Raw genomic sequence first — 24,757 nt, forward strand, 5'->3', positions numbered from 1 at the left:
AAAGCAATGTTCTCGCGAACGGATCACTGGCGCAAGTTGCAAAGAAACTTGTTAAAGTGGTTGCTGGTGGTCTTTCCGCTCACTGTACTATGTTCTCTGCGTATGTCTGTATTGCAAATGACAATATTCTCCAGATTGCTTCATTGATATTAAAATATCTGCCCATTTGAAATTTGCTAATTTCATCTCTTTCCACGCCAATAACCGCCATATCGCTTCCTTTGGTGACGTATTTGCAAACATACTTAAATGACTTTATTGAACTGCAATACTCAACATTTATATGTGTTTTGAATGCCTTAGACAAAATAGGCGAACATGGAACGATCCATGTGTTATCAACCAAGAAATTCTTTCCTTTCAATTGAGTGATGGATGTTCTGCCATTGTCAGCGGGTGAGCGACGCCGATAGAGAGGGTATCCATCGTTTCCAGTTTGAGTTTCCGAAATAAAAGCACGTGGATAGCGTTTTTTGCATTTATTGTCCGACATACAAACCGAAGATGGATCGTGTTGTCCGCATGGTCCATGAACCATATTGGCCTTCACCACTTCGTGCAACTCTGGATCTATATCAACATCAGGAATTTCAGGGGAAATTATGTCATCAATTTGGTCAGGTGTAATTTTCTCCACCGTCCAAATCAGAATGTGTGCGTGTGGTAAACCTCTCTTCTGCCACTCCACTGAGTACATCCAGCATCGAACAGTAACATATACACGTTGTTTCGTAATGAAGTCCATCAAACATCTGAGTTTTTGTTTAAACACTCGTGCTGTGACGTCGTGGCGACCGCTTGGTGATTGGCCGGAAAGCAACAGATTCGTAATGTCTGGCCATTTCCGATTGCAAGTAAATGTTACAAACAAATCCGGTCGTCCATAATTGCGCACGTAAGTCATCGCGTCCTGGGAGTACTCATTCATGTGTCTAGGACTGCCAATGTATGTCGATGGCAAAATAGTGAGTCGACCAATATCTTTAATATCCGCATCACTATTCATCGCATCTCGTAAGTGAACATACTCTTCAAATCGCAACTTCGACTGATTGTATCGAATGTAATTAAGTCATTCTGTCTCAACTTTAACGTACATATCAACTGCATACTGTTGGAATAATCGTCGATATCTCAGTAAGTGGCTGTCATAGTTTTGTCGAATCATCATTCGATATGCGTAAAAGTTCATTGAACTGACCTTTTTATTTGTCTCGACACCTAAAAGTTTAAATTACATATATGAAGTAGCAAACAAACATTTTTTTGTACTAACCATTCATGTGATTTATCATCTTATAGCCTAAGTGATATCCGTCTTCCCCATGGCAGAACATGAGCGGATATTGCATTGCGTCGTAAGACCGATGTGTCTCACTTATCCGCTTTAGTGCGTTTTCAGTTCTACGTTTTATGACAATATGACGCGACTCCAAATTTTCTCCAACAACAACAACTGATGTTTCGCTAACTGTAGGTGCATTATATTGTCTTTCATGAGTTCCAGTTGGTCTCTTGTCCGCATGTATGATTATGCTATGATCATCTGCTGGCATACGTTCCAACGAAATCGTAAACAGTTTGATGGGGTCATTGTGTTCGTGTAACATTTGCTGCAATTGATCGATTATTTCTCTTTTCGTTGCATTGAAGATGTACAACGTCGATTTAGTTCATCATGTGAATCTCCCAGAAAGTAAATTTGGAGATATTTGTGTTCTTGAACTTGATGCGGCAACAGCGATCCAGCGAGATTAAAAATTTGCCCATGAACATGTATAATTGGAGGAACGCTCTCCAGTTTCTGTCAAGTATTGCGCTTAGTAAAATTACCTTAAACGTTGGATTGTAGTTTTGTTCATTTACAATTTCACCGCCAAACGACGTCATTTGAAAACAATCGTTGTACATTTTAGTGTGCTGTAAGAAATGCCTCGAGTTGGGAGAGTCACCGTAAAGCAGCTGGAACAATGGCTCTGGTGGTGGAAGCAATTCTGGCAACTTAACCTTTCCCCCCGCGTAACATAATCCTGGCGATTCTTTTTGAAATTTGACTGCATTGCAATGTTGACAAACTACTGACATTTGACCGATTTGAACAGATGCGCTATATTGAATGTTTGGCTCATAAAATAAATCGAATAATCGCATGTTGTGATCTTATTTCATCACTTTCGCGAGCACGAACTTCCCTTCTTCTCAATCGTTCTTGTTGATTGTGAACTTCCCTTCTTCTCAATCGTTCTTCCTTATTATAAGTTTGGTTTACATCTCCTAACTGGTGCTCACGATTCTCCAGTATTCTATTTCGAACCCTCTCAATACCACTTTCCCTTTCTGTTTGACGTGCTCTGAAATTTCGTATTCTCCTTATGCTGTGAGAATGCCGACCAATGTTACCATGCACATTGATTCTTGGCATCTTAACAAATATCTAATTGAAAATGATCATACATTTGCATACAGCTCGCATAAGGTTTTACCAACCGTTAACTTACCTTTGAAAAATCCAAAAATGAGCTAACCCAACTAAGGAAAAAGATGCAATTTAACGATAAACTATATATAGTCCAATGTAAATAGATATTCGCCGACACACTAAATCACTTTTACCAATTCACTCACTTTTTTAAACGAAATATAAATGAAACCAGTCAGAAAATTATAATCCACACATTCGCTATTTTTTATTACGTAAATGTAAACTATTTAACACGAAAAGCTACCGCTTCAATTATTACATTAGAAATAATATTGTAAGCTGTCAAATGGAATGACCGCCTACTACGCTCCAATTTATTTTCACTTGGTATTGGCTATTTTAAGTAAGTAAGAGTATTGATATAGTTTACCTCCATAATGGTTTTCAGGCCCCTCCTCCAAACCCTTTTAGATATATTCAGCCTCAAAAGTTTAGTACGTATGGGAGGTGCCATGCCCCATTTTTCAATAAATCTTTTTTTTTTTTTGGGTAAACATGGTATTGATATCGTATATCTGCATAGTGATTTCTATGTACATGCCATGAACACTTTTAGGGATATTTAGCCTTAAAAATCAAGAACGCATGGGAGGTGCCACGCCCCCTTTTCCCAAAACTACTGTTTTTTTCATAAGCATGCTATTGATATCGTTAATCTTCTGATCAATTTTCAGGTCCCAACCTTAAACGCTTTTATAGATATTCAGCTTGAAAAATTAAGTTTGTATGGGAGGTGCCAGGCCCCCTTTTCCGATAACCCCCACTTTTATGCGTGGGAATGGTTTTGATATCATTTAGCTCTATACCAATTTTCAGGATCCTGCCATTTATTCTTTGTGATATATTCAGCTTCCAACGCTAAGTATGTATGGGAGGTGCCACGCCCCCTTTTCGTATAACTCCTATTATTTTGCGTTAATATGGAATTGTTATCGTTTATCTCCACACCAATTTCCAAGCCACTACCATATAAATTTTTTGTTATAGGAGCTTAATTAGCCTATTTAATTAATAACCTTAGTGGAAATTTTTAATTAGTTGAACAAACAGGTTCATATTGACGCATATTGCATCGAAATAAAATGAACGTGGCTTTGACAAAACATTTTGCTATACGTTTTCATAAGAAAATTTCCGAGTAATTGTTTGCTTATATATATGTACTAGCAGACCCGGCAGACATTGTTCTGCCCTAAATTTGGTCTATCTGCATACATTTTAATAAGCTCTTTCCATCTAACTCTGCCCTCACCCCCTCTTCAGTTTTTCTTAATCCTTTTATTCACTCATCCCTCCGTATTTTTCGCTTCAGCTATCTCCATCTTGGTCTCACTCTATCTCTTTCTCAGTCTCCTTCTCCTCCCTCTTTTCTCTTCTCTCAAGTTCTTCTTATTCTTCGTTATCCCCAATTGCCAGTCTCAGAGGGTGGTATGTATTTCGTCCTAGTCCGAATCCCAGTCCCAGTCCGTCTCTGGTCTACTTCCCGGAAAAAGGATCGTAAATACTAATATAGGCAAATTTATATACCAAATTTCAGGCAAATCGAATAGGACGTATGTAAATAGGCATGTAGGCATGTTTGTATTATTAATTCATGTCTTTATTTCGGCTTCGCGTGCATATTTATCAGTTTTGCCGGGTTGATGCGACTAAATCGAATATCACAATGTAAATTAATTTAAAGCTCTCAGCAACAGCTTTCACTTGATATCCATATTACACACACAAAAATAAATCCATTTAGCAATGTCTGTCCGTAAACACAATAACTTGAGTAAATTTTGAGGTATCTTGATGAAATTTGGTATGTAGGTTCCTGGGCACTCATCTCAGATCGCTATTTAAAATGAACGAAATCGGACCATAACCACGCCCACTTTTTCGATATCGAAAATTACGAAAATTAAAAAAATGCCATAATTCTCTACCAAATATGAAAAAAGGGATGAAACATGGTAATTGGATTGGTTTATTGACGCAAAACATAACTTTGAAAAAAAACGTTGTAAAATGGGCGTCACACCTACCGTATTAAGTAGAAGAAAATGAAAAAGATCTGCTGGGCGAAATCAAAAGCCCTTGGAATCTTGGCGGGGACAGTATCGTGGTATTATATATAAAAATAAATTAGCGGTACCCGACAGATGATGTTCTGGGTCACCCTGGTCCACATTTTAGTCGATATCTCGAAAACTTTTTCACATATACAACTAAGGGCCACTCGCTTTTAAAACCCTCATTAGTACCTTTCATTTGATACCCAACAATAGTTGGCAACCCTGTTCGGCAAAGAAGTGAAATTGCAAAGTGTCCTCAAGTGGTTTCTAAAAATATTCATATCTTCGTGAAAAACACGTAATTTTATCAATTGATTGGCTTCTAGGTGATAACCTGATAGTCATCACGTTATTGTTCTAATAATCGCCAGTGACATAGTTCAATTCGTGTGCATAATTAATAATTTTGTGATCATGTGCGGAAAATCGCTTTAAAAGAAAATACCAATAACTTTCATAGAAGCCTTATAGCGATAACGAAAGTGAGAAGAACAAATAGTAAACAACAAATACAAAGTTGTGGACCGTATCCAAAGGCCAGCTGCCTAAAAGTTTGCAACATTTTGATGATATTATAAATAAACATAAATTAGAGTTGCCGCGTGTCTGGGAGTAAAGGCCATAAAATAATCTGTAAAGTATCATATATTGTTGAGCGGTGCGGAAGTGTAATTACGCTGATCTGGCCTTTCCGCTTTTGTTACTATTTTGTCGTTATGTCAGCCCCGCTGCACCTCTTAAGCGTCGGGCAAGTAAAGGTTCTCCGCTGGCGAAAGCAGCCAAACTTGATGAAAGTGCCATCATCTCATCCGTCTTGGGTGCACTAAAGGATTTGGAAGAAAAACCTAAACTCCAATCTGATAAGCTTGAGTCGCGGTTTGAGAGTCTTTCCAACAAAATTGTAGACCTAGAGAATTATATTGCAAAGAGATTCGACGAAGAGATTGCTTTGCTCAACGCTAAAGTTGATGAATTTACAGCACGTATCATCGGACTTGAAGAAAACTCCATTAAACTCCAGCAGCATATTAACAAACTGCAAGATCAAAACAATAACGTGCACGCAAGCAGAACCACCAACGATTTCTCTTCCGCTGTATTTATCAGAGTTACGAGGGATTCTGAGGCAGTTAAGATCACTGAGCTGAGCGAGTTGCAAAGTCTGGAGTGATATGCGCCGATTTTTCACTATATACCATTACATTTATTTAAATTTTAAGTTTATTTCAATTTTATTTTTAATATTTCGCTTATTTTTCTCCATTGTGACTTATTCAGATAACTGTAAACACGGTCCTTCTATTCTCTTTTTTCCTTCAGTTTTGAATTGTGCATTGACATGTCTGTTAACAACGATGGATATGGTATTCGGGAGAATAGCTTAGCCATGATAAACATTCTTTGCAATCGTCATAAAGGCGTCAATATTGTGCGCTTTAATGCTAGGAGTCTTAATCCCAAAAAAATTGGTATTGTTAGATATGCATTTGAGTGTTCTTCGGTCGACGTAATCTGTGTAACTGAAACTTGGTTCTCAAGTTTCATTAATGACATGCACTTTTCCCTTGAAAATTATACAATGGTTCGTCATGACAGATGTAGTAAAAAAGGATTCGGAATAGCTATTTACTGTAAAAATAATATTAATATGAAAGTATTATCCCGACCTGAGCCCTGTGCCGTAGAATATATATTTGTTGAGCTGTCTGATAGATTCTCCCAAGCCCTCCTGTCATGTGTATACAACCCAAAAAGGAATATAATACTAATTTCACACATACGGCTTATTGAATAATAAAGGCAATTTTCTACATTAAGACGCTTATTGAGCTCAATCTTCCCTACAAAATTCGAATCTATTATTATTTCATTAGTAGCTAATCGAATGCCTAATGAAGTCAAAAGCACAATGCAACTCTGTTGGCAGCGTTCCGCTTCCGTTTCCGCTTCTTAGTTTTCAAAGAAAATGTCATTGTCTGCATGGCGGAACTATACAAGGTGGCCGCATCGAACAGCTGATTATAACCTTTTTTATTTGATTTGATACATCAACTGCCGGCGCAGTACGATTTTGACATTTGTCCATCGAATTTACAAGTACATGGAATTTTTTTTGTTTGTAGGTATGTCACCATGCTCCCACCTTGTATCGTTCCGCCATGATTGTCTGTCTCATCCTTCATACTAATCGAGCAGTTACTTCTGTGTGAAAGCAAAAAAATTACGATTTCATTAGCAGGTGAAATGAGATCATTAAGTTTCTGTGTGAAAACAGTATAAGTCTTGATCCGTTCTTTGCCTCCCTATCTCCGCTTGTTGTTGATTACCAAAGTGTAATCTTATGCGGTGATTTTAACGTTAATCTTCTTGTGCGTGACTCCATTACTTCTAGCTTGTTGAACAATTTATCTGTGTTTGGTCTCTCTGTAGTAAATACATCCATTCCCACAAGGTATTCCAACATAAATAACCCAAGCTTATTGGACTATTTTATTGTCTCTGAACTTTCCCCTGTCTCTGCGTTTGACCAATTTGCATTTATATCGGATAACGACTTCATATTCTGTACACTTGACATAAATCTTGGACAATGAGAGTCTGAAGTGACGTTCTCATTTAGGGACTTTCGAAACATTGAAATGAACTTATTGGCTATGGATGTTAGCTCTGTGAACTGGTCCAATTGTTGGTACTTTAGTAGTGTTAATGATAATCTTGAGTTCCTAAATGAGAATCTGCTAAGTATTTTTAACAAGCATGTCCCCTAGCGATTTGGTAAGAAAAAATCATCGGTGTCGCCCTGGTTCACGTCTAGAGTGTTGGCAGCAATCAAGGCGCGTTACAAGGCTTTGTCTAAATGGAAAGCAAACCCTTACCAGTCTAACTGGAATTCGCTCAAAGCCGCCAGGAACAGAGCAACTTCCATTATCAGATGTGAAAAGCGTAATTTTTATGTTGCCAAGCTTGACCCCTCCCTGCCTCCTAATGTTTTATGGCGTAACCTTAAACGCCTGCGTGTATGTGGTAGTGGATAAATTACAAATTACAAATTAGCTTTTATGGATAGGCTTACAATATATATATATTGTAACGAATTTACTGCATATCCTCTTATTTGCCCTTTTGCTAGGTTCGTATCGCTAAACTGTTGAATAAATAACTCCAATATTGAATAATGGAAAAATGGCCTTTATTAAAATACTTCACAATAACACTCAAACTGTGCAACGAATAGCTTAATAACCAAACTGATAGCTCAAATGAAACTCCACTTTCAAAATAATACTGCTATTGCTCGCTAGATATCGTCTTAGTCGTAACTGCTTGACAACTCAAATCAAACTGAATTACAGCGCCTCTACATCTGTCGCCTTTTATACTCTTTGATTTTAACATTCGCATCTTCTAGTCGCTTCGAGAATCTACTAGTCCAGCAGCTCTCAAACTTCTCAGCTGTAACTACAATTGCACAGTTTTATACATCTTCTAGGCGCTTCCAGAATCTACTAGTCCAGTAGCTCTCAAACTTCTCAGCTGTAACTACAATTGCACAATTTTTATAGTTTTTCTCATTGCATACTTATAGGCGTATCTCAGATATATGCATGCGTTTGCGCATTGACTCTCCGCTGCTCGTATTCGTACATGGTACATATGTGTAGACGCAATTATTTATTCGTTTATGTAGATACATAATGATTGAATTATTGATGTGAATGTTTATAGTTTACAGTCTCTCGCACACACATAGGCGTATAAGTAAATGCATCTGTGTGTGACATCTCTCAGCTGCCTTATATATGTGTATACATGATTTGATTATTGACGTAAATATCGCTTAGCATGCCTTAGCATCGCCTTAGTGATGGTATAGCTTAGTGATGCTAATATCCGTGACAATATATATCTGTTTATATCAGTATCATGTAACTGTTTATTTTCTTCTTGTACTACTACTTATAACTATCTTTCCTTTCATGTTGTACTATAAAAGACCTCAAATCTTATTGTACTAATAGTTTTGATCATTAAATAAATACATTCATACATACATATTGTACAAACTAGTGGTGGGATTATTTTCGAATTATATTCGAATAAACGTAATTCGAATAAACGAATAAATTTATTCGTTTCAAATAATCCGAATAATATTTATTCGAAATTTTTATTCGTTTATTCGGATAGTACTATCCGGATACTTCGAATAGTAAAATAAAAGACATTGCGTTTATGTTACGCTCATCGCTTGTACAGATGAGCATGCACATATGCATATATTTTTGTTTGTTTGGGGTTGCTTTGTAAATATTCATTTATTTAGTTACATATATTTACGTAACCAAAGTTGTGCTTGAGGCTTAAGCTAGAAATAGTTATCGGGGTCGTTTACAACTGTAATGGTCATAGAACTTTGTTTATCAGTAAACAGGTGTGGAAATGTTCATACATAATGGTACATGTAAAATATGTACCTAATTTTAATAAGATTAATATGGTAGGGATTTTTGTTTCCCATAAAAACACATACATATGTATGTATGTAAGTTGTATGGAAAATTTTTCTTTTCATATCTTTTAGTTTGTAGAAACATCTAATTGGTCACCATTAAGAAAAATATTTTTACATGTCATTGTCAACATTTTTTGCGTTGATTGCGTTGATTTCTGATGAATCAAAAGTTATTTAAGGTCAATGTTAACTTAATGAAAATTTTGGAAAAAAATTTCCTAAAATAAAGTTTGAAGCAATCCATTTTAAACGTAACAAAATTCTAGTGGAATTAGTGACTAGTTTCAAAAACGGCTGTCTGTCTGTTTTTGCCGCTCCTTAAAATTTTGATTGTCCTTGAACGCATTAAACCCTGTAATATAAACACCCAAATGTGCATATAAGCATATTCTAACATAAGTACATGTTGAATTCTTGCAGATTCCTTTGAAATTAGATTCATATACAAGTGCATGTGGGTATCTCTATGTGTATGTATATGTATTCCAGAAAATGCGCAAAGGGTGATATGAAATAAGAATCCCACCTACTTTTACGGTTAGTGGGGGTATTGTTTATTTTTTTTTATTTCATTTTGTTGATGCTTGGACTAGCTGAGTATTCTTTCTTGCGGATGAAATTCTTTTCTTTTAAATCTTTTGGTTTTTGCAATAATTTTATGTGTGCATACTCGTGTATTCTACCTGCTACTGACTGATCTAACTACTGCTACTGACTGATTACAGTCCTACAACCATAAATACATACGCGCAGGTAATTCTAAGACGTAAATTTGCATATACATAGATGGAAATATTCAGGCAAACTTTTCCTTCGGTTTTTAGTTGTGGGTTTTTAATCGATTATGTATATGTTCTTTGTCTTTCTTTAAGTTCCGAGCTTGGAAATTTCGTTAACCATAAATATTAACCAGCAATGTCCTTTTATATCCTGCATCGCGTAACTTATTCATAATTAAAAAACGGCACAATGGAAAGTATAAAATGAGGATACCATCTTCTTTTTGTTGATGGTGTGGGTACCTATACTCCGTATTGAACAGAAGACAAATCACTTATCACAAATGATCAGTAGTATTTTGAGGTTTATTTCGAGTTATAAGACATTCAAAAAGCAAAAAACCTTAACCTTTGCCCTTCAAAGTGAACAATTTTTTTTTATTTCATGATAAAATTTCTTTTATTTATTTCTTTTATATACACACATACAATAAAAACAATCTTAGCTTAATTACTCATTTCAGTGTCATATAAAGCTGATTTTCTTATTTATATATATGTAAATGACGACTCAGTTCTAAAATTTGTGTAAATATTTAATTTTTTTTATTTTGGTGTAAAAATATTAAAGCTGATACATGATATGGGTTAAGTTTACTTCTTGAAGGCTTAACAATATTACCAGCACTTCAGAAAACTCGCTCGGAACATGTAAAAATATTTTTTAACAACAAAAAAACAAAAATTTTCCATACAATATGTATGTATGTATATGGGAAACAAAAATCCCTTCCATATTAATCTTATTAAAATTAGGTACATATTTTACATGTACCATTATGTATGAACATTTCCACACCTGTTTAGTAATAAACAAACCAACTAGTTGTATACTAGAAGAATACTAGGTTGCCACAAATCCCAACTAGTATGAGTTCTGTCTTTTTTCCATATTAGCAAATGGTATTTTTAAGACGGCGATGTCCTACGAAATATCAATTGCCAGTCTCTGCACCAGCATCATACCAATTGACAAACTAGTCATTATATACACCAATATCATACCAATTGACATACTAGTCAGTGTATTCAACATCAACATACCAGTTGGCATACTAGTCGATATTTGCATCAGCATCCTACTATTTAATATACTAGTCTCAGTTGGGTTGAAAAATTATTTAAAAATTCATAAATTAACTCAAATTTATGTTATTCATTATATTTTATATATATATAAAGGTATGTATATATATACATATTTATGTATATAACTTTAAAATTTATCACTTCAATACATTATACTTTGGAATAAATTTTAATAAAAATACGTACATATATATGAAAACTAAAAAGTAACGGAATAACACATGAATGTGACGCAATCTCAAGACGCAGGGCTGAGTTTATGGGTTCACCATGGCCAGAACATTCCCACATTAAATCCCTCAAGCCAAGAGAACTGCTAGGGTTCATCATGGACGTCGGATGGGATGAGGTGCTGACCAATGGTCGCAGTGCAATCCTCAATAAATTATCTATCTATCTAACGGAGAAGGAACGAATCAGTAGTGGTTGACTGTGTCAAAACAGGCCAAGCTGCACTACCGCCGTCCTGTTATGAGTGTTAATGGAGTTCAGAATGGTGGTAGTGATATGCACTTTACGGAAGTCATGCTGTTGGCTGAATAACCGAACAATTTCATTTAATTGAGGGAACCATAACGGCTTTAAACGTTTTCGTTACTTACTAAAGGGATAATATCGGTAGATACTGGCTGGGTTTCCGGTTTTTCTCTGTTATTCTGGAAAGGCATAGGCTTTTAACGACAAGTGGAAAAAATGTCGTAGTCTACTGATGCCCTCATGGCCAAGGTGTTTTGGCATCGGTATAGGTCTTCCATCTCGGACTATTGATATAGATGGCTTGGCCTTTTCAATATCTTCTTTAACCTCTGTTGAGGTAACGGTGTCATGCTTGTGTTTATGTGCCCATTGATTTGGACGATATCTGGCATTGTCAACTGAAATATGCCTTGCAAATTGGCTACAGAAAGCACTCGCGCATTTCCTCGAGCCGACAGACGAAATTCTAGTGAAATTAATTATTTAAATACTAACTAGTATTAATAACACCACAAAGTTATAGTCAATGAACCATTCTAAACCTGACCAGTATGAATAACACCACAAAATTATAGTCAATGAACTAGAATGTTTGCTGACTACTTTGGCTTTTGACTGCAGGGTACTGAACTGTGCAGCCTGTCAAACATTACAGTACAGATATACAACGAGAGAAGGAGACAAAATCCCAAGGCTGTCGTTAAATTTTTTTAAAAAGGGGGCTTAAATATATGTATATTTCAACAAGCCGTCTTGCTTCTATCAATATTGTACATTAGGCTATTTCGTTCTACAAATGAAAAAGTAAGCTTTTGTTTTCCATTAGTATTATAAAATTTTTGATTGTTTTAAGAACTCCGCAGATTAGCATTACCGATTTGTACTGAGTGCGCAGATATACGTATGTAAATGAGCCCTTAGTGACCAAAAAGCGACAAAAAAACAAATATTGCCAACTGACAACTACGAATTTCTCATGCACAGAATTAACAGTTACAAAATATGCGTAGGCGCAACAAATGGCATAAATTGAAAACAAATCTAGTTAGCGGTCGTAAGATTTTCAGCTGTTATAAGTAAAATTTACAAAATAGATATTATTTCAACACCATATTTTGTTTACTTCATCAAAAATTTATTTCATTAAAAAATTCAAAATAAGTAAAATTTTTAAAACGTTTATATATCGTATGTTCAAGCAAATTCATTTTAAATTATTTTTTAAAACGTTTAAAGAAATGCTTGTTGGGATGTATGTATATGTGTATTTTCATACATGTATATTTGAATTTTTTTCATTTCAAAAATATGAATTCTTCGCCTTGTTTTGTTTTTTTTGTAAATAATGTACTTTGTATGGCTGCAGCCCATGCTTAAATAATAAAGACGTCAAGCCTTGTATTGTATTTGTTAGCGTTTTCATTGTTTAATCGCCTAAACTGAGATTTTATAACAATTAGTATGCAAAAGTTGGGTAAAGGGGATAGTGACCCATTGGTTCCCCTTTTAATACTTTTTTTACACACGCTACTACAATTCACTAACACTAACAAAGCCCGCGCATGCGCAGAAAATAGATTTGCACAGTTTCAGGAAATAATGATTGACAGAAAATTTACACATTAGGAAGATAGGAAGGTATTGATATAGAAGTATTATATATATGTTATCAGTACAGTGGTAAACGACCCGATAACTATTTCTAGCTTAAGACTCAAGCACAACTTTGGTTACGTAAATATATGTAACTAAGTAAATGAATATTGACAAAGCAACCCCAAACAAACAAAAATATATGCATATAACACTTTAAAATTCGTTAACGTTATAAACGATTTATTAGTGAACAACTTTGAAAGAAAACAAAACGCACAAAGATAACAATTCAAATAACATTAGGTACTTAAGTAAATCGTCTGCTGAGTCTAATATCACTCTATTTCAAAACGCTTTTCAAAAACATCCCACCTCAAAACTCTATTCAAAAACACCCTACATCAGATAGTCCAGGATCCCATGTTAAATTCAAATGGGACCAGTATTTTTATTATTAATAGGTCTGGAAGCACTGCGACCTTTGTGCATATCTATTGTGCAAGACCTTTCAGCCTAATTTTGTATCTGGAAGCTCTTGATGTATCTAAGTACCTCTTCAGGCTTTTTACTCCATATCACATAGGGATTAAGAGTCCCACCACCTAGATGGGATAGTCTCTGCATAGCTAGAGCGACGCATTCGCAGAAATTGTGAACCATCGTTTCATCATCCAGCTCACAGAAACGACAAATTTGGGTATCAGATTTAATTTACTTAGGTGATATCGTAGACCGCAGTGTCCCGTGTAGTACCCAGTAAGAGTTCTTAGGTCCTCCCTGCTTAGGTTAATGAGTTTGGCTGATACTTTCGTTGCCGGAAGTATAAACAGTTTGGCCTGCCTTTGCCCTGGGCAATCAATCCAGTGACGTCTGAATTGTTTAGTTTCCCAGTTACTTATAGTTTCCCTGGTGTGTGGTTTTGTGAGTCCACAAAAGGGCTCTGGACCATAGAATGCTGATGTAGCACCCTGCTTTGCTAGGTAATCTGCATGTTCATTACCTTCATGTCCCTGATGTCCGGGAACCCATCCCAACATCCCCGTGTTTTTGGCTCCCAGGGCATTAAGGATTTCAGTGAATTCATCCACTAGGTTAGATGTAACTGTGTAGGATTGCAGGCACGAAGTGCCGCCTGGTTGTCCGACATAATGTAGATGCTCTTCGATATTGAGCCTCTCCGCAGACATTCTCTACCACAGACCTCTATTGCATGAATTTCTGCCTGAAATATGGTGGGGTAACATCACATTGGTATCGATTTTTTGAAGTTTGGCCCATATATGCCAGCTCTCGTTCTTCCGTCACCGAGTTTCGATCCTGAGCTTAGGGGACATTACGTCACGCAGTTGTAATGAGGAATTTCCTATGAATTTTCTTATTACTTTCATATGCCCTATCATATTTCCTTCCTTCAACTCAGAAATATTTGTAAGCCTTAGTGCACCTAGTGTTTGTTGCCTCTTTCTCTATCAGAATAGGGAAGGGAGGTATTCGCACTAAAGCACTAAGTGCGTCAGCAGGGGTGGTTCTCATCGCACCCGTTATGCCAACGCAAACTAATCGATGCTGTTTGCTTAGTTTAGCCGTTGCCTTTCTTTGCGTGGCCTTCTGCCACCAAACTAGAGAAGTATAGGTGACTATTGGCCTTACGGCAGTATTAAATGTCCAATATACCATTTTTGGAGAAATCCCCAATGTTTTGCCGTAGAGACGAGTACAGGCGAAGAAAGCTCTTGTTGCCTTGTTTAGGATAGCATCCAAATGAGCATTCCACGTGAGGGTTCTATCCAGGTCCACAAGTCTGAAATTACAGATGGGACCAGTATAACTCATTTACTGGTATTTGGGGCAACTTAAAACCGTGGAATTGCCAGATCATAGCTTGGCAGGATCGTGGTAATTCGTCGATGGAAAGTCAATTTTCTGCGAAAATATAATGCATAGCGTATTCAAATAAAATGTTCAAATTATGAGAGCTGGCAACGCCCCGACCCCAAAATTACCGACTTGCCACATCCTACCCTGGAAGAAACCCTTGGCAAGTCGGTTCAAAGGACACGGTATGCTTGAACGATGTTTTATTCCGAAGTCATACTATCTCGGTTTTTTTGCGGATTCCTTCTTTGTGAGTTAAATTAAGCTCAGCAATAAAAGTTTACGAAAATTCTCCGAGCGGTTTTTGAGAAAATTGCATTTTAGTGCATCATCATTGTAGGGTTCTTATTATTTTTTTATTTAACTTTGTATTTTAGTTACTTTGCACTTTGTATTTGTAAAATGTTTTATCAATATTTTAATTTTCAATATTGATTTTTCAATTTTCAAAAATTTTGATTGATGGTGAAAAATTTAAAAAGATATTGACGAATACTTTGAGGCGTATTCTTTATTGAATAAAAGTTTCTTTATATAGCAAATAAAAAGTGGTTATAATCATCACAATCATTTAATATGAACTACAAACATTCATTTGGCGAGATATACCTCAGTTTGCACCACAGTCGAGCACATAAAACCTGCGTACTTAGATTTTCTAATAGACCCTCAAATTTTAAAGTTAGGGGTCAAAACCCCTTTTTCATAGGTTGATTCATATAATAGTCTACATACACAACAACAGTGTGCAAACTGTTAATTTGTAAAATGTCATATAAATCTTTCAAAATATATTGGAAATCTAAATTACTGCATCACAATTTGTATAACGGGTTTCTTGACTACTTTCTTTCTCACTATATATGAAAGAGTATTTTTTAAGAAAGCCGCTATTATCATGTAATTTGCAGAGCTGATGTTGGCAGGATAAAAACTTCAATATATCCGCTGGTAGAGCAGCTTCGTCTGAAGTTGCAGACTTCCTTCTAAACGTCGCACAGTGTAACTTTTTTCACTTTTAGGATGCCAAAATTAATAACAGCCAAACCAATGGAGCGATTCATTTGAAATTTTGCAGTGTAGTTGCAGATACCTAAATCTGATTTGAGAATAAAAATGGGCGTGATCCGCCCACTTTTTCTCCTTGCCCACATATAAGGTGAAATTTCACATAATCATATTTTCTACTTTAAAAGAATTTTCCAGTGCCAAAATAAATAAAAATTGTTTAGATTTCTTTACTTTAGCTTAGAGGATTTTGATTAATATTTAAAAAAATTTATTTTCAAAGTCAAACATAACATAGGTACATATACTTGTAAAAACTGAATCGAAATACATAATTATAAATAAAAAGTAATATTTTAACTGGTATAAAAATAGTCGGAGTCAATATCGTCGACATGCTCTGGTTCAGATAACAAGCCAATAACTTCACTTGTTAATGGTCGCCGCTTTGACTTAGTGGTTTTCCGCAAACTGTTTATGAACGGGTCTGACTATATCAGCAATCTGTGCAGCAAATCCCAATTACTACAAATTCTTGACTTTTTTGTGGTGAAAAGTTCACGATAGTTTCGTGCATCTTTGTTTCTGGACTCTTGAGCTTCTTCCGAAAGTTGACCAATAGGAAGCATAGCAGACACAATTATACTCTTTCCATGAAACAGAATTTTAGGTACGCTCACTGTCATATTGTACCAAGCATACTCCGATAAATATAGTACCCTGGTCTCTGTCACATAGTGGCCAAAGTAAAAAGAATATTTGAAATCGGCATCCTATTCATGAAAGTTGTGTATGAAACCTTTTCAAAATAATCCAGATCTCAAACTCCGAGCGAGCTTTAGGTAGGCGTTTATGTGGTGTATACATACATCTGTATATTCCCGAAGCCCTCAGTTGCTTAGAAGTATTACCCATAATAGACGACCCTCAGGTAGGCGTGCATACATAATATAAGTTGATGGGATAAATGCACAACTCGTCAACTATGGGAAAACTTATATGAAAAACAATGAAGGCTATTCAGTGCATAAGTTTCCTTTTTCTGGATTTTTACCATTTCAGATATAACTGTCTTTTTTTTGGATCTAGCATAGTAGACTTGAATTGAGGACATTCCATTGTTAGGTCACTTCCCTTCATACGTGAGCGAGGGAATAGAGACCTTAAGTTGGCGATTACAAAGAAAAACGCAAAATTTCGCAATGTTTTTTTTTTTTTTATCTGAAACTATATGAAAGTCCCTTTAATGTGTATGTATTCGTTCAATGGAATTGGGCGGAATCAGGCAAGTTTTATTCTATTGAAAACGAAAAATTTTCCAAGCTTACCACACTTTTAGTGGCTGTCTAAAACAGAAAAAAAAATTTTTTTAAACTGTCTACGGTGCTCAAACTTACCAATGCTGTTATAAACTACCCAAGTATGTTAAATAAAATAGTTCGAAGTCAAAACAGTTATCGTAAAATCCACCACGTGGCCACAAAGTTGGTCAAAAATTTTGGACTGTGAAATGATTTTTACACTTGTTTCAATTATCCAAGTTTCATAATGCTTATCATGGTGAGCGTGGGTTTTTTACTTTGCTTTGTATACATTTTCTTAACAGTTGGTTATAAATCTATTGCATGTCAAAACATTTTTCAGATTGGAGAACATTGTTTTTTGGACTTTTGGCATACTAAAAGTGAAAAAAGTTACACTGTGCGTCGTGTCACTGGGGAAAAAACAGAAGGTAACTTTTATGGAAAATGTTTCTGCGGTACCTGGTAGTTTTGAAAAACCGATTAAGCGGAATATAGTTTCCAGTTTTTCCTCTCAGTGTGCAAGAAAGAAAATTTGCAGTAAAGATGGAAGGCTTTGCTTAAGATGGAAAGAGATGTTTTTGGAAGGCTTTTGGGTATAGCTGCCGAAAAAAAGTACATATTGAGTTTTGCCTCACTTCTCCACTAGCTCCAGTACCTCCAGCATTATTTCAGTATTCGGGAGAAATGAATCGTACCGAAAAATCAGCGTTCATGCGGTAAGCTGGCGGAATCCATCTTGCAAAGGGTATGTACCACTTCGTCAACAGAAATTCATCTAGTCTTCGATAGATAATTTCATACATCTATCAAAGATCTTCAAAGGCAAACGCGTAAAGAATTTGACGTTCCATTCACTATACGTGGTCCGGTTCCACCACGTCCAAATGACTTTGTAGGTAGCTTGAAAATTTTTCGTTTTAAAAAGTGCTTCGTGAGATTCTTAGCAACTGTTTGGGAGAATGACGAAATGGGGGTTGTTGTACAAGACAAGAAAGTTTTCATAACAGTTGAGGAGCAGTGTTTTTCGTTTTCCGTTTCAGACAACTATGTTGTTAAAAAAGTGGAAGGAAATTTAGAATGCCAGCACGAAGAGGCTGATACAAGAGTAATGTTTAATATAAATAATTAGATATCAAAATTGGTGCCATTTGGCTGACTTGTCCTCAATCAAGGAAAAAGAATCGCATCTTAGATCAAGAGTGCATAGATTGTTCGGAACTAGCGTCCATCCTTGGTTATACATACATTGTGCTTAGCTCTGTCAGCGTCGTTTTTTAATCGAGGGAAAGCGAGGCCTTTTAAAATTTTCGAAGGTAATAAACTTTTTCAACAAGCGTTCGCTTCTCCGGCGGATCCAACCGATGTATGTGAGGAAAAAAAGATGGAAGTTCTACAAGAATTCACTTGTAATATGTACAATATGAAATGCTGCACAATGCAAGGCTACAAATTTTCCAAAGAATGTCCGGAATAACAAAATAATGAAAAATGTATGAAGCCAATTAAGGACTTTGAGTCAATTACTATTCTACCATGCTGGAAATCCCTTAAGCAAAAATTATTAAGGACAGCTTACGTCAGTTCCATGTGGCTAAACGCGACTGAATCAATTTGTATTAAGTTTCCTGCGGAAGAATGTGGTTGGTTTAATGATCACGAAATTTTTAAACCACGCCGGTTCGACGGTGAATCGGTACCTTTTGATGTTAATGAGGTGTTGAGATTTACTATAAACAGTTCGGAAGAAAATGTGGAGACTGAAGACATCGATGAAATAGTGTTGTCCGGAGATGAATCTGATATAGAATAAGTACTTTTTGCACAGTTAAAATAAAATAATGTAAATATATTCACTTTGAGCTAAATGAAACTGAAAAATATTTAGAAACAAGTAAGGAAGGCTAAGTTCGGGTGTAACCGAACATTACATACTCAGCTGAGAGCTATGGAGACAAAATAAGGGAAAATCACCAGGTAGGAAAATGAACCTAGGGTAACCCTGGAATGTGTTTGTATGACATATGTATCAAATAGAAGGTATTCAAGAGTATTTTAAGAGGGAGTAGGCCATAGTTCTATGGGTGGACGCCATTTAGGGATATCGCCATAAAGGTGGACCAGGGCTGACTCTAGAATTTGTTTGTACGATATGGGTATCAAATGAAAGGTGTTAATGAGTATTTTAAAAGGGAGTGGTGGTAGTTGTATATGTGAAGGCATTTTCGAGATATCGACCAAAATGTGGACCAGGGTGACCCAGAACATCATCTGTCGGGTACCGCTAATTTATTTATACATATATGGGGTATTCCATCCCATTTTGACCAATTTTGAACCCGACCCCTTTAGAATTGGCTGAAAGTTTTTCTTCTTTTTCTAGCTGACGAAAGACATTTTTCAGAATTTTTTCAAATTTTTTCATCCAACTCAAAAAAAGTTATGAATTTTTAAAAAACACCGTTTTTGTTTTCAAAATGCTATAACTTTTTCAAAAATTGACCGTTTGGGATCTTTTTTTTTTTAAATTTGTTTTTAAAAGTACTTTTCGGAAAAAATACAAAAAAAATTGTTACAGTTTTTTTTTTTTGTAATTTTGAAGTTTTTCGAGATTTTTCGAATTTCGCCATTTTTTTTCTCATAAAAACCTTCAATCAATTCTGCAATCATCCCCACTAATCCCGGAGTGGGCCGATATTTTTTTTTTTTTTTTTATTTAATTGAAAAAAACTTTAAAAATTTTTTTGTATTTTTTCCGAAAAGTACATTTAAAAATAAATTTAAAAAAAAAAGATCCCAAACGGTCAATTTTTGAAAAAGTTATAGCATTTTGAAAACAAAAACGGTGTTTTTTTAAAAATTCATAACTTTTTTTGAGTTGAATGAAAAAATTTGAAAAAATTCTGAAAAACGTCTTACGTAAGCTAGAAAAAGAAGAAAAACTTTCAGCCAATTCTAAAGAGGTCGGGTTCAAAATTGGTCGAAATGGGATGGAATACCCCATATGTACTACCGCGAGCAGTATTCCTGCCAAGATTCCTAGGGCTTTTGATTTCGCCCTGCAGAACTTTTTCATTATCTTCTACTTAATATGGTAGGTGTCACATTCATTTTACAAAGTTTTTCTAAAGTTATATTTTACGTCAATAAACCAATCCAATTACCATGTTTCATCCCTTTTTCGTGTTGGTATAGAATTATGGAATTTTTTCATTTTTCGTAACTTTCGATATCGAAAAGTGGGCGTGGTCATAGTCGGATTTCGGCCATTTTTTACACCAATACAAAGTGAGTTCAGATAACTACGTGAACTGAGTTTAGTAAAGATATATCGATTTTTGCTCAAGTTATCGTGTTAGCGGCCGAGCGGAAGGACAGACGGTCGATTGTGTATAAAAACTGGGCGTGGCTTCAACCGATTTCGCCCTTTTTCACAGAAAAAAGTTATCGTCCTAGAATCTAAGCCGCTACCAAATTTCACAAGGATTGGTAAATTTTTGTTCGACTTATGGCATTAAAAGTATCGTAGACAAATTAAATGAAAAAGGGCGGAGCCACGCCCATTTTGAAATTTTCTTTTATTTTTGTATTTTATTGCTCCATATCATTACTGGAGTCGAATGTTGACATAAGATATTGAATTTTTTGTTAAAATTTGACTTAAAAAAATGCTTTTTTTTTAAGTGGGCGTGATCGTTCTCCGATTTTGCTAATTTTTGTTAAGCATACATAAAATAATATGAGTAACGTTCCTGCCAAATTTCATCATGATATCTTCAACGACTGCCAAATTACAGCTTGCAAAACTTTTAAATTACCTTCTTTTAAAAGTGGGCGGTGCCACGCCCATTGTCCAAAATTTTACTAATTTTCTATTCTGCGTCATAAGTTCAACTCACCTACCAAGCTTCATCGCTTTAACCGTCTTTGGTAATGAATTATCGCACTTTTTCGGTTTTTCGAAATTTTCGATATCGAAAAAGTGGGCGTGCTTATATTCCGATTTCGTTCATTTTAAATAGCGATCTGAGATGAGTGCCCAGGAACCTACATACCAAATTTCATCAAGAGAGCTCAAAATTTACTCAATTTATCGTGTTAACGGACAGACGGACGGACGGAGGGACATGGCTCAATCAAATTTTTTTTCGAAACTAATGATTTTGATATATGGAAGTCTATATCTTTCTCGATTTCTTTATACCTGTACAACCAACCGTTATCCAATCAAAGTTAATATACGCTGTGAGCTCTGCTCGACTGAGTATAAAAACGTGCATTATGGTGCTCCTTATTTCGCAAATGTGATCTTTAGTGGCATTGCAGCTCGCTAGTCGAACATTTTTTTTCATATGCATATATACAACAAAGGCGCAGACTAATGTAAACATTTTTTATTTAATTTATGAATACAGCCATGTTGGTTATTTCATCATGTTTGAAATATGCATTAATAAATAATCTCTAAACCGTATGCGAATATAATCCTGAGTATTAAATCATTTTGAAATAGTGCAAACAACTTACTTTCTTACTTAATTGGCGGATAACCGTTTATACGGTTATGGCCGACCAACAAGGTGCGCCAGTCGCTTCTCTTTGCCACCTGGCGCCAAGCCACACCAAGGGAGTTTAAATCGTTTTCGACCTGGTCCTTCCAACGGAGTGGGGCCGCCCTCTACCTCTGCTTCCATATGTTGGTTCCGATAGAAACACTTTCTTGGCCGGAGTGTCATCTTTCATTCGCATAACATGGCCTAGCCAGCGCAGCCGCTGCGTTTTAATTCGCTGAACTATGTTGATGTCTGCGTATAGCTCGTACAGCACATCGTTAAATCTTCTTCGGTATTCGCCATCGCCAACGCGTAGAGGTCCATAAATTTTTCGAAGAACTTTTGTCTCGAACACTCCCAGAGCCGCTTCATCTGATGTTGTTATGGTCCATGCTTCTGCATCATATGTAGGACGGGAACGATAAGTGACTTGCAGAGTATGATTTTCGTTTACCAAGAGAGCACTTTACTTTTCAGTTGCCTACCTAGTCCAAAGTAGCATTTATTGGCAAGAGTGATTCTTCGCTGGATTTCAGAGCTGATGTTGTTGCTAGTGTTGATGCTGGTTCCCAAATAAACGAAGTCTTTTACTATTTCGAAATTATGGCTGCCAACAGTAGCGTAGTTGCCAATGCGCATATGCGCTGGCTGTTTTCAGGTACTTCGTTTTGTCCTCATTCACCACCAAACCCATCTTGCAAACAACTGTGAACTTAAAACCTGCACTTTTTTTCCTGCCACGTGTATGAGAAAATGAGATTACCCTTAATGCAAAATTTCAGATGGGTAAAATATGTAACATATAGTGCACCAACTTTGAACCGACTTGCCAAGGGTTTCTTCCAGGATAAGAGGTGGCAAGTTGGCACTTTTGGTGTCGGGGCGTTGCCTGCTTTCACAATTTTAATATTTTATTTGAATACACTGTGCAACATATTTTGGTGCAATTGCTCCTTCTTTGAACCGACTTGCCAAAGGTTTCTTCCAGGATAGGAGGTGGCAAGTCGGTACTTTTGGGGTCGGGGCGTTGCCAGCTCTCATTATTTGAATACACTATGCAACATATTTTCGCCGAAAATTGTCTTTTCATCTACGAATCACCACGATCCTGCCAACCTAGGATCTGGCAAGTCCACGGTTTGAAGTTACCCCAAATACCAGTAAATGAGTTACACTGGTCCCATTTGAATACAACATGCAACATGTTTTTTGCAGTGGGCTCCTGTACTATATGATGTAGGGTGTTTTTAAATAGAGTTTTGAAGTGGGGCGTTTTTGAAAAGCGTTTTGATATAGAGTTATATTAGACTCAGCAGTCGATTTACTTAAGTACCTAATATTATTTTAGTTGTTATCTTTTTGCGTTTTGTTTTCTTTCAAAGTTGTTCATTAATAAATCGTTTATAACGTTAACGAATTTTAAAGTGTTTGCATTTCATACAACAGACGGTAGTACACTATTACCTTCGTAGCAGCAAAAATACATGACATATGTATTTGTATCTCTTCTTTTAAACTATACCCAAATACCAAAAACTCAATAGTTTTACTTTTTGCGGCGTAACGAAGTAAGCCCGATACTTGCTAGTATATGTATATTTGCACAGTTGAATTGTGTTATCAAATTGATATAAATTTTTGGTTTTAGGAGCCTAATTAGACTATTTAATTAATAACTTTAATGGAAATATTTAATTAGTTAAACAAACAGGTTCATATTGGCGCATAATGCAGATAAATTAAATGAACGTGGCTTTGACAAAACATTTTGCTATACTTTTTCATAGAAAGTTTCCTAGTAATTGTTTGTTTATATATATGTACGAGCAAGTACCGAGCTTACTTCGTTAGTAGGCCATGAAAAAAAACCTTAAAAATCAAAGTCGAAAAAAAAGTCAAAAAAATGAAATTTCGCAGGCTCTAAAATTATTTTTTTGGGTATGCGTAGTGGAAGTTTTTTTGCTGAGCAAATCCTATCGAAAAATCGATGGCGCGCTATCGGTAAATAAATCGACCCAGTTTAATGTACATACATCAGCTCGTTGTGTAGAAAAAAAGTACACAGCTTAGTGCAAATGCACTTTTTCAACTCTCCCCTTTTTTCCAAAAATCAGCATACTTCGCTAATAAATATTAGAATTAAAAATACGGTAAAGGGAGCAAACGACAGAAAGAGCGTGTTTATTGACTGTTTTGATTTTCAGTTTTTGTCGCAAAAAATATCAAATATTTTGGTTTGCGAGCAAAAAAACTCGTGCATTTGCCAAGAGCGAAATGATGACGCACTCTCTTTGGCTGTGAAAGCATGTATTTCTTTAGTGCAAATATAAATGCTCTCATATTTAATTTATTTATTTATCAGTCTACAAATTAAACAATCATACAGACCAAATATACAGACACTTAATTTAAAGATGTAATGTTCGATCATATATGTAATATGTACTAGGAAATTTTCTTATGTAAAAGTATAGCAAATGCTTTGTCAAAGCCATGTTCATTTCATTTCGATGCAATCTGCGTAAATATGAACCTGTTTGTTTAACTAATTAAAAATTTCTATGGAAAGTTATTAATTAAATAGGCTAATTAGTCTCCTATAACAGAAAATTTATATGGAAACGTTATTTATTATAAATGCTTAAGGTCACAAGCTTGACCTAATAGGTTTTCCGAAGCAATTATTATTATGGCTCACAAGCTACCGTACAAACAGGACTCAAAACGTTTTTTATAAAAATATTCCATGTAAGACAATTAATGTAACCTCTGGCGTACCTCAGGGTAGCCGTCTGGGCCCATTGCTTTCTACCCTTTTCATAAATGACTTACCACTAATACTTAAACATTCCCCGGCTCTTATGTATGCGGATGATGTAAAACTTTGCCATACATACTTTCCATCGGACTTGGTTAGTCGAAATTTTCTTCAGGTTGACTTGGATTCAGTTCAGAGCTGGTGCACAGCGAACCTACTCATTTTAAACTGCTCAAAATGTAAGGTTATGACTTTTCACCCAGTGAAGC

The 24,757-nt window shown here is 35.8% G+C and overlaps 2 protein-coding genes across 2 annotated transcripts in view; one reads left to right on the forward strand and one right to left on the reverse strand.

The window, feature by feature from the left end:
• spg (dedicator of cytokinesis spg) overlaps window positions 1–24,757 on the forward strand; it is a 469,383-nt gene that overhangs the window by 314,569 nt on the left and 130,057 nt on the right. The gene's annotated exons all lie outside the window — the stretch shown is intronic.
• Window positions 1,628–2,151, reverse strand: LOC137244954 (uncharacterized). Its single transcript, XM_067774762.1, has 2 exons — window positions 1,834–2,151; window positions 1,628–1,795 (listed from the first exon to the last, which is right to left on the reverse strand). Exons 1-2 carry the CDS (start codon window positions 2,149–2,151, stop codon window positions 1,628–1,630), a joined length of 486 nt encoding a protein of 161 aa, XP_067630863.1.

The sequence above is a fragment of the Eurosta solidaginis genome, chromosome 1 (genome assembly GCF_040869045.1).
Source record: "Eurosta solidaginis isolate ZX-2024a chromosome 1, ASM4086904v1, whole genome shotgun sequence".
In the NCBI taxonomy this organism is placed as follows: domain Eukaryota; kingdom Metazoa; phylum Arthropoda; class Insecta; order Diptera; family Tephritidae; genus Eurosta; species Eurosta solidaginis.

Bases quoted from the DNA above. Each gene is read 5' to 3' on its own strand.
- LOC137244954 (XM_067774762.1), bottom strand. From the start codon at position 2,151: ATGCGATTATTCGATTTATTTTATGAGCCAAACATTCAATATAGCGCA. The intron at 1,796-1,833 runs GTAATTTTACTA...CAGAAACTGGAG, and splicing joins ACTACAATCCAACGTTTAAG to AGCGTTCCTCCAATTATACA.